The 16,627-nt window shown below is 37.2% G+C and overlaps 2 protein-coding genes across 7 annotated transcripts in view; one reads left to right on the top strand and one right to left on the bottom strand.

Moving 5' to 3' along the window:
- LOC135099990 (BRCA1-associated protein-like) overlaps window positions 1-9,143 on the top strand; it is a 54,693-nt gene extending 45,550 nt beyond the window's left edge. For 3 of the 5 annotated variants that reach the window (XM_064002795.1, XM_064002793.1, XM_064002791.1), the window contains exons 4-13: window positions 235-385; window positions 484-673; window positions 843-978; window positions 1,408-1,534; window positions 3,039-3,182; window positions 3,981-4,095; window positions 4,545-4,724; window positions 6,255-6,389; window positions 6,554-6,667; window positions 8,533-8,828. In XM_064002795.1, the coding sequence (XP_063858865.1) occupies window positions 235-385; window positions 484-673; window positions 843-978; window positions 1,408-1,534; window positions 3,039-3,182; window positions 3,981-4,095; window positions 4,545-4,724; window positions 6,255-6,389; window positions 6,554-6,667; window positions 8,533-8,688 (1,448 nt within the window). In that variant the 3' untranslated portion in view covers window positions 8,689-8,828. Of the gene's footprint in view, window positions 1-234; window positions 386-483; window positions 674-842; window positions 979-1,407; window positions 1,535-3,038; window positions 3,183-3,980; window positions 4,096-4,544; window positions 4,725-6,254; window positions 6,390-6,553; window positions 6,668-8,532 lie in introns of all 5 variants that reach the window. The other 2 variants (XM_064002794.1, XM_064002792.1) reach the window with 2 other exon arrangements.
- LOC135099988 (uncharacterized) lies at window positions 341-16,171 on the bottom strand. 2 transcript variants are annotated; one of them, XM_064002790.1, is made up of 4 exons: window positions 16,012-16,171; window positions 15,587-15,734; window positions 14,774-14,924; window positions 341-373 (listed from the first exon to the last, which is right to left on the bottom strand). In XM_064002790.1, the coding sequence occupies exons 1-4, from the start codon at window positions 16,043-16,045 to the stop codon at window positions 356-358; spliced, it is 351 nt and encodes a 116-aa protein (XP_063858860.1). In that variant the 5' UTR covers window positions 16,046-16,171; the 3' UTR covers window positions 341-355. The 2 variants fall into 2 exon arrangements, with proteins under 2 accessions (XP_063858860.1, XP_063858859.1); XM_064002789.1 differs by lacking the exon at window positions 341-373 and adding an exon at window positions 11,827-14,593.
- Between the last annotated feature and the right edge of the window lie 456 nt (window positions 16,172-16,627).

The raw sequence follows: 16,627 nt of genomic DNA, 5'->3' as shown, positions 1-16,627 counted from the left end.
TTATGCAAGTCTGCTCTGGTGGAAGAAGAGGTAACATACAAGCAACTTAACAATAACAAAAGGTGTAGTTCTGTGCTTGATCTCCACAACATCCTGCAAATATGTAAAACAAGAAATTCCTTTCTTTAGGGTGAGCTGAATGGCTCAGTGACTTACACTTAAAATATTACAAGTTTGACTCAGTCTCACCACAGTTTCCTGGCGTGAGAAGTAACACTCTCATAACCTTAACAGGTTTCAATTTCCCCTCAGGCACCCCAGGGCTAGGAGAGGATGGCAGCAGCAGTGGCCGACGCTCCCGTCCCATCAAGGACCGAGTCACCTTTGTCTCTGGCAACCCCATGGTGGACGTGACTCATGGCATCCTCCATCTCTACAAAGAAAAGTGCGTCAGTAGAGCTCAATGCAGATGATGAGACTACTGTATTTTGCTCCCTTCTTGAAGCAGTGTGAGTTCTCGTCATTGTTCCCTCCTTCACACAGCACAAAGACAAGCCTGGATGAGTCTGAGCTGCGGTCGGAGATGCTGTGTATGCTGGCTGTGCCTACTGCTTTGACCATCCATGACCTACTGCAGTTCACTGCTCCATGCTATTCAGTCATCCAGAACATGCGCATCATCAGGGACCCAACACCTAACCAATATATGGTTCTCATCAAGTTCAGGACACAGGTCAGCATGTAAATCCACTTCTCTTTGCACAGTAGGTGTCAGTTTTTTTAAATGTAATGTGTGCAGATTAATACTCTTATATAGATAGTCTTTATATTAATACTCTTTATATAAATTGGTAATATGTTGGTAATATCTGCAAATAAACCATCACTTTTCTTTCTTGCAGAGTGATGCTGACATGTTCTACAACACATTCAATGGCCAGTGTTTTAATAGCATCGAGGAAGACATTTGTCGGCTGGTGTACGTGGCTCGAGTGGAGACAACCAAGGAGTCAGAGAATGGTGGTCTCCCCATTCCTGGTAAGAAATTTTTTCATGGTAGCTTTACTGTAATGGAAATGCAGTTTTTGTATTAAACCTTGCACACACACACACACACACACACACACACACACACACACACACACACACACACACACACACACACACACACACACACATTTTCCTAATATCACCTTGCATGGAAGATGCCTGTTTCAAGATTTTGAGTTCTTTTAATCTTCAGGTTTTTTTTTTTCCTTGTGCCTCAAATTTGCATACTTTTAAACCTGTTAACTTGAAGGGAGTACTGTATAGGTGTACTTTGTGTGTGCGTGTTAGTCCAGAAGGTGATGACTGTCTTCTGGGTGATTTTATGAAATATAACTGAAAAGTCAACATCACATGGAAGGAGGTTGACTGAGTGTACTGGAAGAAAAATTCATAGGTGGACCATTTCTCCTTTATCAGGCCACACAGAGCTGCCCAACTGTCCTGTATGTCTAGAGAGGATGGATGAGTCAGTGGATGGTATCCTGACCATCTTGTGCAACCACTCTTTCCATGGTGAATGTCTGGCAAAATGGGGCGACACCAGGTGAGGATCTCGGGCCACAGTAAGATGTTACCCCTGACCAGGAGAGGATAGCTTTCTTTAGTGTTGTGTGTAACTTGAATAGTTCTCTTTGTAGTGGTAATTGTATAATGTAGGTGTCATCACATACTTGCTGCAGAAAGATTATATAATTGAATTGTTTTACTTATGATAATGCCTTTTTTATATTTTCCTTAATAGAAATTGAATACATTTTTACCATTGAAATTATTGAGATTTTGTAAGTTTTGCCATAATGCTTAGAGCATTATAATTTGGTAAATGTTAAGTTGGCAAAAGTTTTCAATAAAAAGTGTCAGGTACGCTTAATTCATACCACAAGAAAAGAAAAATGAAACATTCACTAATACTTAACAGTGATGTAGCATCCATACCTCAGACTTTTTGCTCAATTTGTGCATGAAAATAAACTAAGTTTGGCTCTCTTGTTGTGGGTGGTGTGCAGGCGCCATGCGGATGAGGGACTCGTGTAAGTCCCATGCAGGACGTTGTGTCAGTGTTGTCAGTGTCTCACAAGCTAAGAGCAACAGTTGGTCCTGTGCAACATTGTGTTTCTTTTTATTAAAGCAGTCTTTTAGTTTTGCAGGTGTATAAATGTTTATGGAGAATGTTTCATGCTTTTTATTATTTTTGTACTTGAATTTATGATTAACACTGTTCAATACCTTACATGCTTAATCTTTAGTTTTATTCACTAATACTGCAACCTTATATAGTTTTATATTTGGATTTTTTCAAGATTATGACCTTTTTACCAATGGAGCACTTGATTTTTTTTTCCTTTTATTATTCTCTGTGTAGGGTTTAGGGTAGTTTTGGGCCATGAAGATAAATTCACAAAAGATTATTTTAATTGGATAAGAGACTGCGCTGCTCTGTATGCTTATATCTTCATGATGTTATGTATTGTGGAGGATAAGCAGTGTTACCATCATGTGAAATATTTAGGAAGTAAATGATGTCAGTATTGAGAAATTTTACTTTTAAGAAAATTCAATGTAATCAATTCAAGTATCAAATGGTAAAGATTCATAAAATATACACTGGATAACACTGAAATTCTTGATTCAAGTGGCTTTGCATTGCAGTGTAATAACAGAGTAGCTTCCCAGTCAGTTGTGCTTCACAGTGCATGTTTATCACAAAGATAACCAGATTTCAAAAATGATAACCTGTACAGCAACCCAAGAGGACACACAAGGGAAGCACCTTGCACATGGACTTTCCATTGCTTTATTTGATACTTGTAAGAATGAATATGTAGTTTCGCATTATATATTTTTTTCCAGACAAACTTGCTCTTTATTCCATGGAACAATAATGTACCAGCTATTGTAAAACTAATTCATGAATAAAATTGCTTGCACTAAAAAATTTCCATAAAATGTTTGTGAAACTTTTCTATTTTATCACCATAGATGATTTATGAAGTGCATGCTTTTCTGCTTCTGGATAACAAGAACATAACTTCACTGTGTGTCTCCAGCTGCCCTGTGTGTCGCTACTGCCAGACCCCAGAGGAGATCCCTGACCAGAGGTGCTCCCTGTGTGGATCAGCAGACTCACTCTGGATCTGCCTCATCTGTGGCCATGTTGGCTGTGGCCGCTATGTTGGGGGACATGCTCACAGGTGTGTGGGTCTGAGATTGTGTAGCTTTCAGGTTTTAAGCTAATTATAAAGGATCTTTAAAAATCAGTCAAAATTATTATCTCCTCAAAACTCCTCAGAAATCACAAGGCTGACTCTAACAAACATTAAAAAAGCCACAGACTTAAAAAAATTTTAAACTTTTTGTGAGACAAAGAGTTTTCATGTTGTGTATAAGGATCATCTTGGTAATGCCTCAGAAATCTTTCAGTACCTTTAATTTTTTTTTCATATTAAAAAATATATTGAAAAATTTTTGTTTCTCAAAAACTTCCATCATGTGGCAGGCTATAAGGTACAAAGACAAAATTTGCATGACTAAAACTCCCATTATTATAGAAAAGCTATCACATATATAATTTGAATTTTTATGGAATTAAGGACACCACTAAACCTCTTCTGTGATATAGGGTAAGATTTTTGAGCCTGTAGATTATATACAGTATTTTTAAGAGCCACACTTATGACATCAGAGTTTTTTTAGGATGAATGAACTTTTAGAATATTTTTATATGGTCAGCACTTGGAAAAATTGGCAAAAATCTTGTAGTGGCAGATAATTACTCAGACAGCATCATTCCAGGCCTTACAAAGTATACGTAGAGCCCTTCAAAGTAATGATTATATCTATGACATTCACAAAATATGAACTTATTTCAAACAGGAAACCTGATTACATGCCATGCTTTAAAACCTTTTATCTCAGTAATATAAATATATATGTAGCATTAATCGTTCCTTTTCTCTCAAAGATGACCAATTGTCCTTGTCTACCCTCAGGCATTTCATGGAAACCAATCATGTATTCTCACTGCAAGTGGGAAACAACCGGGTGTGGGATTACGTGAGAGACAACTATGTGCATCGCCTCCTGCAGAGTGAGGGTGATGGAAAGGTAATAGAGTTGTGGGATTAGTGTGGCCAGTTACTTAGCATTAGGAAATCTGGCATTGGTAATGTTATGTTTTCCTGTTTCACTACATGTATGTCTCATAGTGTACTTGTCTTTCCAAGTGCCTTTCCAACTGCCATGAAAACTAATTTTATCTATCCTTCATCCATATTACTTTTTGTTTTCTTCAGGTCTATTCATATTACACTATATACCACAATGCTTAACAACTAGCATAACTTTTTTTCCAGTGCCTCAGTTCTATCCATTAAATTATCCATGTCATATAGAATATCTCATAAGGCATTCTAGTCATTTGTCATACACCTCTTCTTGATATGTAAATTCCTCAAACAATCAGTAAAAAAAATGTATCCATGCACCTTTCTGTTTCTAATTTCTGATTTTGGAGAAAGAGAGATCCAGTATGTAATTTTTGTTAACATGAACAGGTTGTATCCTACGAGCGAATGTCTCCTGTAGCCGACACCAAGGAGGAAGTAATGCAAGGGGAGGAAAAACTGACAGCCTTGCAGCTTGAATACACTCATCTGCTTTCCACACAGCTTGAGTCTCAGAGACAGTTCTTTGAAAACAAAATAGCAGAGGCACAGGCAAATGCTCTGCAGGAGGTGAGTCCTACATATTGTATTGTGCAGACTGATACTTAGAGCAATGTTGTCTGTCCTTTTTCTCTGTGCTAGACACAAATCTGCAATGAAATAAATTAGGTACACAAAATCAGTGGAATTGATCCATGTTGAAGGGAACTTACACAGAAATTGTTAGAGGTTAGGTTAATACTTTCCATTTAAACATTAGATTGCATCACTATGTTTTGTGACACATGGTAAATATGTCTTGCCCTACTTTGTTGCATCATGGAAACTCAGAAATAGCCAGGGAATTAATTCTGGCTATACACTCAAAGATAAATATGAGTCTGACACATTACCAAGGCCCTGCTGGATTTGGGGTACCCTTGACTGCCATCTCGATACATATTTCTTATTGTTCTTGTTCTCTCTGCTTTTGTTTCAGATAATGTTTGAAATACCATAAAATGCTAAATAAGACTTTAACCTTTATTAATTGTAATTTTTTATGTATTAATATTTTGATTGTCATTATTATTATTAGCAGAGAAAAACATTTGAATGTTATGGAAATTAAGTGTTTGAGGAGTATGAGTGAATTAACATGGAGGGACAGAATAAGACAGGAGGAAATAAAAAGAACTGGTATTTTGAGAGAGTTGGTAGGACAGGCAGATCAATATGGGTTAAGATAGTTTTAGGCATGTGGAGAGAAAACTTGTAAAAATAATAATGAGTGCAGGTGTGTACTATGAAAGGTTGAGAGGAGGGCCATGTCTGGAGTAGATGAACCATGTGAAGAGAGCACTGAATGAGAGAAGGGTGATTGTACATCAAGAAAGAACAACTGTGTGTGATAGAAGTGAATTGAGAGTGATGGTGGTGAATGCATAAAAATTATGCTGTCTCATCAACCCCTGGGAGTGAGTGTGGACACATCTGGTGGGGCTCATTGGCTTATGAACCCATTTAAGATGAGGGGCACTTTGTAGGAAGTACCCTGCATCTGCTGTGTTCTAAAGATTACAGTAGATGCAGGGCAGGAAATGGTCTCATGAACTGGCAGGGGCAAACCAGTGTATGTTGTCAGGCCTTACTGTGGAAGGATGAAGCCAAGTATGCTATGCCCAAGCTCCTAGGATGTAGTATGGGGGTCCATGAGACTTTCCCTTTCCACCAGGAGCTGACAGAGCTAGGTGTGAATGATGTTTGTTTGTGTGTGGTGCTATGTCCGGTCCACCCTATGTGGGATTGCTGCCCTCAGATAGACAGATAGATTATTATTATTATTGGTTATGAAAAAAGTGGTGGAATGTTGAATGGTTATGAGTCTGCAGTTTTTGGTTGATGTGTGTATGTTTGCAAAAACTTTCTCCAATAGTCATATATCAACCATTGCTTTCAGTCATTGTATATTAATGTCTGTGACTGTGTGCCTTTATTAAAGTGAATGCTTCCCTGAGAAAATTTTAATAATTTCTGCTTATTACTACACCCATGGGGTGTATTTACTGGATAGTGTTAATTAAATTTTATTTTATGAAACCATTTCATTGACATTTTTAGGCTAAAGAATCCAGAGAAGAGACTAAGAAGCTTGGAGAAGAGTTTCAGAAGGTGAAGCAGGATCTGGCTGCTGTGACACGAGACAAACAAGCACAAGACAAGAAGCTACAACAAATGGCCCAGAAAGTTACAAAGGTATAAGACAGCAGATTCTCCATCTTAATTTAGTTAAATGTGACAGGAAAATCTATGAAGAGAAGTATGAAGTTTCTTATGAGGAATTGATGGCACTTTTCTGAAAATTAGTAGATCATTATTTAATGTAGAATTAGTCCCACTAAAAAGAATGTATGTTGCAGTTGACCAAGGATCTGGAAACAGAGCAGCAACTCAACATTTCCTTACGTCAGGGGAAACAGGAGTGGGTGTCTAAAGTGGTGAACTTGCAGACTACTATTGAGCAGAAGGATCAGGTAAGCACCCCTGTTTTCTAGGTACAGTTAAGTTGGCACTAACATGGGATGAGGTTCCACTGACACTCCACATTGGTTGTAATTCACAATAGCAGAAAATGACTATGGTTCTAGCCAGTCTGAGACAGATCCCCCAAAATTTAAATAAAACTTTTCCCAGGTACCCACAACATTAAAAATTTTTATGGATGTAACTGAAGGTAACAAATATATACATAGAATTTCACAAAACATAAAAAAAATTATGAACAAAAAACATTACATTAACAGTCATTAAAAAACTACACTGAGCCACTGTTTATTCATGTCGTATTCCTTTTGTACATTATATATATTCTTGACTAAATCTCTTCCTCATTATCTTTAAAATACTTGTAGAAAATGCTAAATACTACTACTGATCCTGGATAACCAGTTATTTCAGAAACAATCAGCAAAAATTAATGCTGAGCCATTGTTTACACATGCATCTGATAAATGCTCACTTTTGATATCACATTAGGTGGCAGCAGCAACAGCAGCAGCTGCTGCTGCTGCTGCTGCTGCTTCTTGCTTCTCTCCCCAGTCAATCACTAAATTAGCATCACTATGGATATTGGTGGCAGCAGCAATGGCAGCTGTTACATCCTGGCCAATAAACTGTTATCACAATGGGTGGCAGCAGCTGCTGTAGCCCAGCCCTTCTACCCAGTTAGTCACTAAACTTGCATCACTGTGGGTAGTGGTGGCAGCTGTAGCCCTATCCATCACCCCAGTCAGTCACTAAACTAACATCACTGTGGGTGGTGGCAACACCAGCAGCTGCTGCAGCCCAACCATTTCCCTGGTCAGTCACTAATATACCATCACTGTGGGTGACAGAGACAGCAGAGGGCTGTTTACACCACATGCATTAGTGTTACCCTATCCTGTGTTACAGACTTCTCTGCAGCTTTTTGTGGCCCATCTCTGCATTAGGGTTTTAAGTCCCCACATTACAGTATGACTTGCAAACAAATTAGTCCCGTGTGTTAGATTTGATTTGTGTTAGAATATTGCACATTAGCAGTGACCTGAGTTGTCACCTGCTTATTTATATATTGAGGAATCGATCAAAGGGATAATTTTGTTGCTAAGTTCATTGTGCTAGAACTATTGAGGAATGATCATCATCTCATCTCTCAGTTAATATTACCATTACATTATTAGGTTTGATTTTGTATTGAACATATTTCTTAATGGAACATGAGTTATGGAGTATAAATATAAATTTTTTCTAGCACATCTTGAACTGCATGTTAAAAGGATAATGGCACATTACTAGAAAACATTTTTTCTTTCTCTTTCTTCAAAGTCGGAGTAGTCAGGGCCTTTTATTATTCTTTTGTAGGTATTTTTGCTTCATATTTTTACTTTCAATGATTGCTTATGTATATAAGAAATAACAGAATACAAAATTAGAATTAAGATTAGTCTCTTGTTATTCAGTAGCTTCTTGAAGAACTCTTTTCTCAGGGAATAATAAATATTATTATTATTTTTATTTATTTATTTATTTACTTTTTCATATCCCATTTTCTTAACCAACATCCTTACAGAAAGTGAAAGCAATATAGTTAAGCTGATTTTGCTTCCTACATTTTTTTCCCATTCAGTATGAACTTTTTTAATATAAACTAACACAAGCATTATACCCCTTTTCCCTCCTTTTTCACTATTTATCTTCTCTTTTGTCACATATTTCCTTCCTATTTCCTTTCCTTTCTCTTGCATACACTCCTAATGCATTCCTTCCCTATACTTTTACTTCATATATTTCCTTTTTTTTTGCCTTCCATCTCATTTCTCATCTTACTTTCTCCCATTCTCCTATTCCACATCTGCAGAGGATCCTAGAGCTAGAGTCACAGGTGAGCGATGTGATGGCTCACATGGAGGCCCTGTCAACAGTGAATAGCAACCCAGAGCTCCAAGGTGGCAAGCTCTGCATTGCTCCAGGTGCCTCCAAGCCCCAGGGTGCAAGGCGGAAACACCGTAAATAGAGAGCCCTCTGCAGTGCTCAGATCACATTTATAAGTTATTGTTACTTATTATCAACTTCTTCCTGATCTCTCTCTCTCTCTCTCTCTCTCTCTCTCTCTCTCTCTCTCTCTCTCTCTCTCTCTCTCTCTCTCTCTCTCTCTCTCTCTCTCTCTCTCTCTCTCTCTCTCTCTCTCTCTCTCTCTCTCTCTCTCTCTCTCTCTCTCTCTCTCTCTCTCTCTCTCTGTTCCAAACTGCCAGTATTATAACCTTTTCTATAAATTACAGTGTTGTTTTTAACCAGTTTCCATTTTATAATTGTGGAACTTTTTTCTTCTTATTCTCATGTATGTTCATATTCTGTCATATCTGGTTATTTGATTACATTTATCTTTCATGTTTTTTCTTATGTTCTCAATCAGGCTCTTTATTTCATGTAACTAATTTGTTTTCCTTTTTAATATACCCTTTAGCTCTGTTCTGTATTTTCCTGACCACTTTATTTTCTTATTTATTTTGCTTTTTCCTGTTTATGTATTTTTTTCACTTTTCTTTGTTTTTACAGCCGCTACTTAGTATTTGGTTGCATATATTTCAAACTCCATATTTGTCAGCTCTTTTTAATTTTGTTGTGAAGACTGTTTCCAGATCTTTCCTTTATTCCTCTGTCCAGGTTTCTTATTTTCTTTGAATGGTGTGCATCAGTTGAAATTTTGTGAGTTTGCTATTATTCATGCCAACAAATGTTTTTTTTTTTCATTATTTACATTGTGAATTGCAGTCATCATTTCTCTCTCTCTCTCTCTCTCTCTCTCTCTCTCTCTCTCTCTCTCTCTCTCTCTCTCTCTCTCTCTCTCTCTCTCTCTCTCTCTCTCTCTCTCCTCTCTCTCTCTCTCTCTCTCTCTCTCTCTCTCTCTCTCTCTCTCTCTCTCTCTCTCTCTCTCTCTCTCTCTCTCTCTCTCTCTCTCTCTCTCTCTCTCTCTCTCTCTCTCTCTCTCTCTCTCTCTCTCTCTCTCTCTCTCTCTCTCTCTCTCTCTCTCTCTCTCTCTCTGTGAGAGACTGACACTGACAAAGAATACATGTAAATTGTGCAGGGTATTAAAATCCTGTATTTATTTTAGGTTAAGTGTTCAGTATATAGAAGTCAGATTGGGGAGGACAGTGAAAGAGACACTTCTTTGTAAATAGCCCCAGTACAAAAGAGCAAAAAAGTAGATTTTTTACCCATCATCTGCAGTGTTCCACATGACAAACGTCCATAGTGTATTGCCCCTTTCTTCCCCTTATTCCCCAGTAGTGTGGAGCTAACTAGTCAGTGTCTTGATAGAGCAATCCAGATGCTGGTCCCCTGTCTTGTTCCTGCCAGACTGAAGGTAATCACAGTTTATGTATATTTGTACATACATCTCTGCAAATTTTATGATATTTACACTAATGAAAGTATATATTTATCTATTTGCTCTGCTCATCCCAGGCAGTAAGCAGATGTGTCATTGTGATAACACCAAACTCTGATATTGTGCTTTCACTTTTCTTGTAAACATGGACAACATTAGGAGTAGTATACCATTACTCTATGTGTATTTTCATTACTGTAATGGAGGAATAGTAAAATAAGGAACTAAAAGTGGAATTTTTATTTTTAAGACTCCGTCTATTTTGCAAAGAATGCTCACAAAAACAAAGGTTGGACACCCAGTGTATCACTCCAACATCACAAAAAAATCTCATTGCATTTCTCATAAGAGGTGGTGGCTAATGCAAGTTGTAATAGGAATGAAAATAGAGAGGATTGGATGCTCAGTCCCTTTGTTGTATCTCTATTATCCTTTAAAATGTGGAGAGAGTACAGGGACAATTTTTCTAACCCTCTCTCTCTCTTCAACTTATTGTTAAGTGCTACTTTTTAAACATACATGACAACTCACAAGCTTCTTGATGACTGCCAGGTGCTCCCACCACTCCTGTAAATTTCCCTTTAGATTGTATGATGTTCTTGCTAAGTGATGTCAAATAGTGCTATGTTCTGTTAATTTTTCCCCTTTATGTATTTATGTATTTGTATTTGTATTCTTGTACTGGTATTACTGATGGTGGGGCTTCATATTGTCATCCAGATGATACCATCTTGAGCTGCTCCAGTACATTCTGCTGCTGCAGAAGTACCAGGGAAACATCTCTCACAGAGAGGCTGACACTGTAGAATACTCTGCTATCTGGGTGTCTTCTGTTTGAGTACCTGTGTCTGTATACTGCTGCTGCAGTCCAGGGATTCCTTTCACAGAATGAATATCATGTCATGAATATCATCACATAAATATCATGTCCAAATACTCATTGTTACTGAATGTGAAAGTCATTTTCACTGTAGCAAAAAGATACACTTCAGCAGTCAGTCAGCTCATTGACAAGGCCTGTCACTTAGTTGTCAAGACTTAAACTGTTGGGTGTTGAAGGGAAGACAGTTGCAGTGAGTTGCCATATATGTTTAAATAGTAACACTTAACAGCCACTGTATAGTGTAATGTTGGTTACCGAACACTTCCCCTTTTGAACAAATCAATTTTCAAATAAAATTTTTAACTCATAATTGCTTCGGTTGCCATACCACAATTCAGTTCTCAAAGTTACTTGATATCAAATATTAGAAGACAAAACAAAATCTGCCATTTATTACTAATTAATAGTTTCTATAAATATTTCCTTCATTTTTATATGCTGTATTGTTGTGTTACTTGTGCATTTTCTTCACTGACACATACAAAAATTTAATCTGTCATTTGCTGTTTCCTGTAAGGCTTTGACTGCATAAACTGTACACAAAAAATGATCATTTAATGTTGTGCAGTGCCACTCAAGTACACACCAAGCCAAGGAGGGAAGGAAGGAGGCAGAGGCCCACCCAGGCAAGCAGCTCCCACAACACGCAACTTACATGTTAATTTTTCACAAAATAAAGCAAAACACAGCATATGTGTATAGAGTATTTTCAACATGGAATTAATGAACTATCATAGCCTAAAGTATGTACAAACACTCTCTCTCTCTCTCTCTCTCTCTCTCTCTCTCTCAAACATGTAGGGGTTTATGTACATATATGCTAGTCCTTACTGGAAAGAAAGGTCACTTATTAAAAGATGGAAGGACAGAATGAAGGTAGATTTTTGCCAGTAGTAATATTTACTGATTTAGTAACATTCTTGTGACAGAAGAGAACCTTAAGATTATATATATAATGAGGAATGAAGTTCTTCAAACTACATAATAAATAAACATAATAATAGTAAACTGCTAACACACATGCCTGAATAGCTATTGCATGGCTTCTTCAAACACACTTATAAATAGCATTTTAATGGTCACATGATAATACATCATAATAGTACATTATATACTGCTGAAACAATTGAAGAGGAACTTTAAAATTATTCAGCATAAGAACTCCCTGGTAACTATAAGGATTATATGTACTTACATCATAAAAGTAATGAGGCATTTTTTGTAAACTGACTTGGAGTGTGTTACACACTACAGCATAAGAAATTACATAACAGGGAAACTATTACTTCCAGTGATTCTTGAGAATCCACTATGATATGAGTACATCTGAATACAATCTAGGATTAGTAATGAAAGAAGCTACTGAGAACAGCACATGTAAGTGTTTTACAGAATCACTGGCTTGAACATGGATAGGAAATAATTGTTTTAAAATTTAAGAAATATTCAATATTACTACAAGAAACATTTTTATAGTGGATGTTGGTCATTTCTTTCTTTATGTAGTGCATTTTCTTCCTCTGGCATCCAACACAAGACTGGAGAAATTAAGAAAACTTATTCTGATTTCTTTGTCAAATCAAACCTTTGGTATTTGTATGAACCTAAAAATCTGATTATGTAATTATTTTCCTTTAGTTGGTCTAGTAGGTTTTTAATATCATTTATATGATCATCCTCAACAGGTTGTTCTAGAGACAGTTCTATCTTAGTACCTGGGAGATGAGCTTGAATTATTTTCTTGACTCCTTCAAAAGTCATTCTTCTCTCATCAGTGACCCAAAAACGCAAGTCCCTGACCTCTCTCTGAGTTGTTCCCTGGATGGATCTCCAAATTTTGATTGCTTGCTCTGCCTCATTGTCAGTATAGCCCTCCAGGTAAACTGTTAATTTGGCTATACTTGCAGGAAGTTCTTTAAGCTTCCTGACATTAATATCAGCTTTATGTGAGATGCGCAGTATCACCTGTCTGAGCTTGTGGCTGACTTTGCATAACTCACGTAAATCTTCATAATTTCTGTTGTTACAGATACGCAAACTGATCTTGTATACACGCCTTGTGGCTGGATAAGTATCAAACTTTTTTATATTTTCAAGATATCCACTGAAGCTGGCAAGGGATGGTCCTCTCTTACTGGTAATGAATGCTTCTCCCATGCTTTGCAGTGCAGATATAACATCATCAAGTGGAAACTCTCCTTCATCATTAAGAAAACTGTGATAATTGCTAAAGTTAACTCTCATATCACAATTCTTCAGTGCTCTCAAGATGTCATGAAGCCCTGGCATTTCAGTGTGGGAGCCAGAGAGAATAATGTTTAGCCTCTGAGGTTTACATTTATCAGGATCTTTGTTATCATGTCCACATTCACACAAGGTCCTAAATGCTTCTGGGTGCATATTTCCATCCACAATGCTCCAATTATTGGGTCGTAAACAATCCATTAACTTTCTTGCAAAATCATCAAAGTCATTACCTGTTTTTGAGAATAATTTCACTTCACTTAGAACATTAACTGCATAGTTAATGATAGGATCATTAAATATCCTTGTAACATGGTCTTCCAAATTAAGTTTTGCAATTATGAGAGCCTGTTCCTTTATTTCATCAAAGCATTTGCTCCCTCTGGCTATGCCTAAGACCATGAGCAATAGCAATTGAAGTTTCTTAAAAGCTTCATCATTTAATACATCCTTCACATTTTTTATGCCTAACTCTATTTCAGTAACTGCTTGCTTGGCTGCTAAGAATAGCATATGAGCATTTATTCTGAATGTGAACTTCTCAACATTGCCTTGAGGATTGTAGTGAGGCATCAAGAAGTGGGTGAAGAAAGGCACCATCTCATGGTTTTCTTGGATATCCTCTTTGGAAAGATATTCTTTACTGGAATTGAAAGCTTTATAAGCTAGTCTAGTCAAAAGAGGTGTTCCTGCCATAATCATTTCTGTTTTATCATAATCAGACCCATCAAGCGTAACTCTGTAAGTTTTTAAGCAAATGTCAAACCATTTCCCGTAAAACTCAGATTGTGTTTTTACATCTAGTTCAATATGATGACAAAATGCTTCCATTGCTATATGAATATTGAATGGTTTCCTCATATCTAATGATAAGTATTTTAGAATTTCAGTATAGTAATTCCAGAATTTTTCAAAATTTATATTTCTGCAGTTGCAAAGTTTTTTGCAGTAATCTTTTAACAGTTTATCAGAAAACACACCACCAATCTCAGAGATATTTTCAATGGAGTTTTCTAAAGTTTCAAATGGATTAAAAGACAAACCACCCCAAAGTTTCAACACTAAATAGTCCTTGATTTCATCAGATTGAAAAAGATCAAAATGATTTTCTTTCATAAATTTATACCGACAGAAAAAAAGCACAGAGCTGTCAGTCCAAGAACTGAGAGAAGTGACCACTTCTAGAGCTCTCTCTGCCAGACAGTCCAGAGAGTCAATAATGATGAGTACTTTGGCCTTCCTCATTGTTTGTTGTACTACCTCCTCACCATGCTTCTCTACAGATTTGGGGAGGTGATCTAACATGTGTTTCTCAAGATCAATGGCTGTTTTGCCATCTGAGTGACTCCCCAGTACTAGACATTGAAAGGCCAGCAGGAAGTCAAATTTTTTCATACCCATCATCTGTAATAATAAAAATTAACTGGCATAAATTGGTCCGTTAAGGCAATAAGATGTTTTGATTGATTTTGCAGAGTACTTTTTTAAGAACATAAGAACATAAGAAATAAGGGAAGCTGCAAGAAGCCACCTGGCTTACATGCAGCAGTTCATGTTCTAAAATCACGAAAAATATGAGCTCACCTTGCCCTTATCATGAAGCCAGTAGTGCAGTATTTGGGCAAGGAGCGCTGTTTTTCCGCTCTCTGGCCGCCCCAGCAATAATACACGTTGAGGCAGGTGATCATCAGTTTCATTTAGTTGTGTTGTCAGAATGTCTGCTGCATTGATCTGTCTGTGTGGAGAATAGTTTAAATATCTTTGTTGCTAATACATTCCCTCCCCCCAAAAAAGAATAAGATAACATAACAAAACACATTTTTATTACTGTGAAATACTTAAAGATAGTACTGACCTAAATACAAAACTGTCAGCAGATATTCACACTACAAAAGTTATGCCTCATCATGTTTTTCTCATAGATTTGCAATATTTCCAAATAATAATTTAAGTTGGTTGCCAGCCAGTGTAATGGATTTTGATCCATTTGAATGATGTTTATTTCTTTTGCCTATTTAGTCATAATGACAAATCTGTTAAAGCAGTGATAATTTAACCAAGTGACCCAAAATATGTTTGTGCACAATCCAGTGCTCTCTTTTCCATAGTGCACTAAGTATCTGGCTGATTTTTTATTACCTGCATGTCTCCAGTCCACAAGGAAAGAGGAATACTCAGTCATATACACAGAAAGAATATGAAATCCAGGTTTTCTTCTAGCAGTTATAAGTAGCCATTGCAAGCCAGCAGGTTGGACTTTTATTTATCTTCCCTTGCTGTGACTGTTAGGTAGCAAGCACACTTATCTCGACACTAAAGAAAGGAGAACTGTTCCCTCTTCATTTCTTGATTCCTGACACTCCTTCACTTCCTGGCTGGCTATACACTATGTCCTACCTTCTGTCTTTCTCTCTCTCTTCCGCAAGATGACAAAGATGCAGGGGATGGAAAACAGGCTCCCTTGGTGGTATATCTGCCTTCAGGTCAGGACGATATGCATCCACTAGGCGTTGGTAGTGGTCCTGTAGCTCATTGTTGATGCTCGCTTTAAGTTGAGAGAAGATACAAATACATTTAAAGAACTGGATGCTGAAAAAGAGAGCAGAGCATCTAGTTTAGCTTTATCTCGTATTTAGTTTCTCAGCTTTTCTATGGATTGCCTAAGGGAGGAAATGCAGGCAACCACAAACAAGCAATCAAGGCGATGGTGCAGCATGTTTGGAATGGAAAGGTCCCGAGCTTTCATATCAATGCTACCTCAAAGAAAATAATCGTGGTGCTATACTTGAATGAAATTTCTGACCCACGATGGTTTCACATACCTCTGACATCTTCATTCAGTGAGGTCTCCGCCATGGTTGCCAGACAGGAACTGCCCGTTAGGGAAACCGATAAGAACACTCCACGCCTCAGTTATCTATTCGATATGATATCTCGCATATCATGTGTAGATAGACGTGGTTATACAGCGACTGCCTGTGTTGAGTCCTGCTTCTTTCTGCTCACCATGCAAAATAATACTCGAACAGTAATCCACGATACTTTATTGCTGAACATTGGGAAAATCTTAATATCATAACAGTAAGATATAATGACTTAAAGATGAATGAACATCAACACAAGGAAGGCCTAGTGAAACCAACGAGAAATGATGATCCGTTGAGTTGCTTCTTGTAAATCACAGATTTCAATTTCCTCACGTTCGCTCTCATTATAGCCTCTCTCAAATTGAGATTACAGGTCTGGGTGACTGTTTATACTTTTTTTTTTTTTCTTTTTTTACACGAATTCGGTTTAACATGACTTGGAATATATTAATTTGATTGAGTTTATGTGAAATTATCATCATCATTAATTTAGATATATATTAACAATCTAAATAGTGGGATTTTTTTTTTTCTTTTTTTATGTAAGAGGGCCGCTGGCCAAGGGCAACAA

Source organism: Scylla paramamosain, chromosome 4 (genome assembly GCF_035594125.1).
Source record: "Scylla paramamosain isolate STU-SP2022 chromosome 4, ASM3559412v1, whole genome shotgun sequence".
NCBI lineage: Eukaryota > Metazoa > Arthropoda > Malacostraca > Decapoda > Portunidae > Scylla > Scylla paramamosain.
Note: the sequence above shows the minus strand (reverse complement) of the source record. Positions and strands in the feature narration are given on the sequence as shown.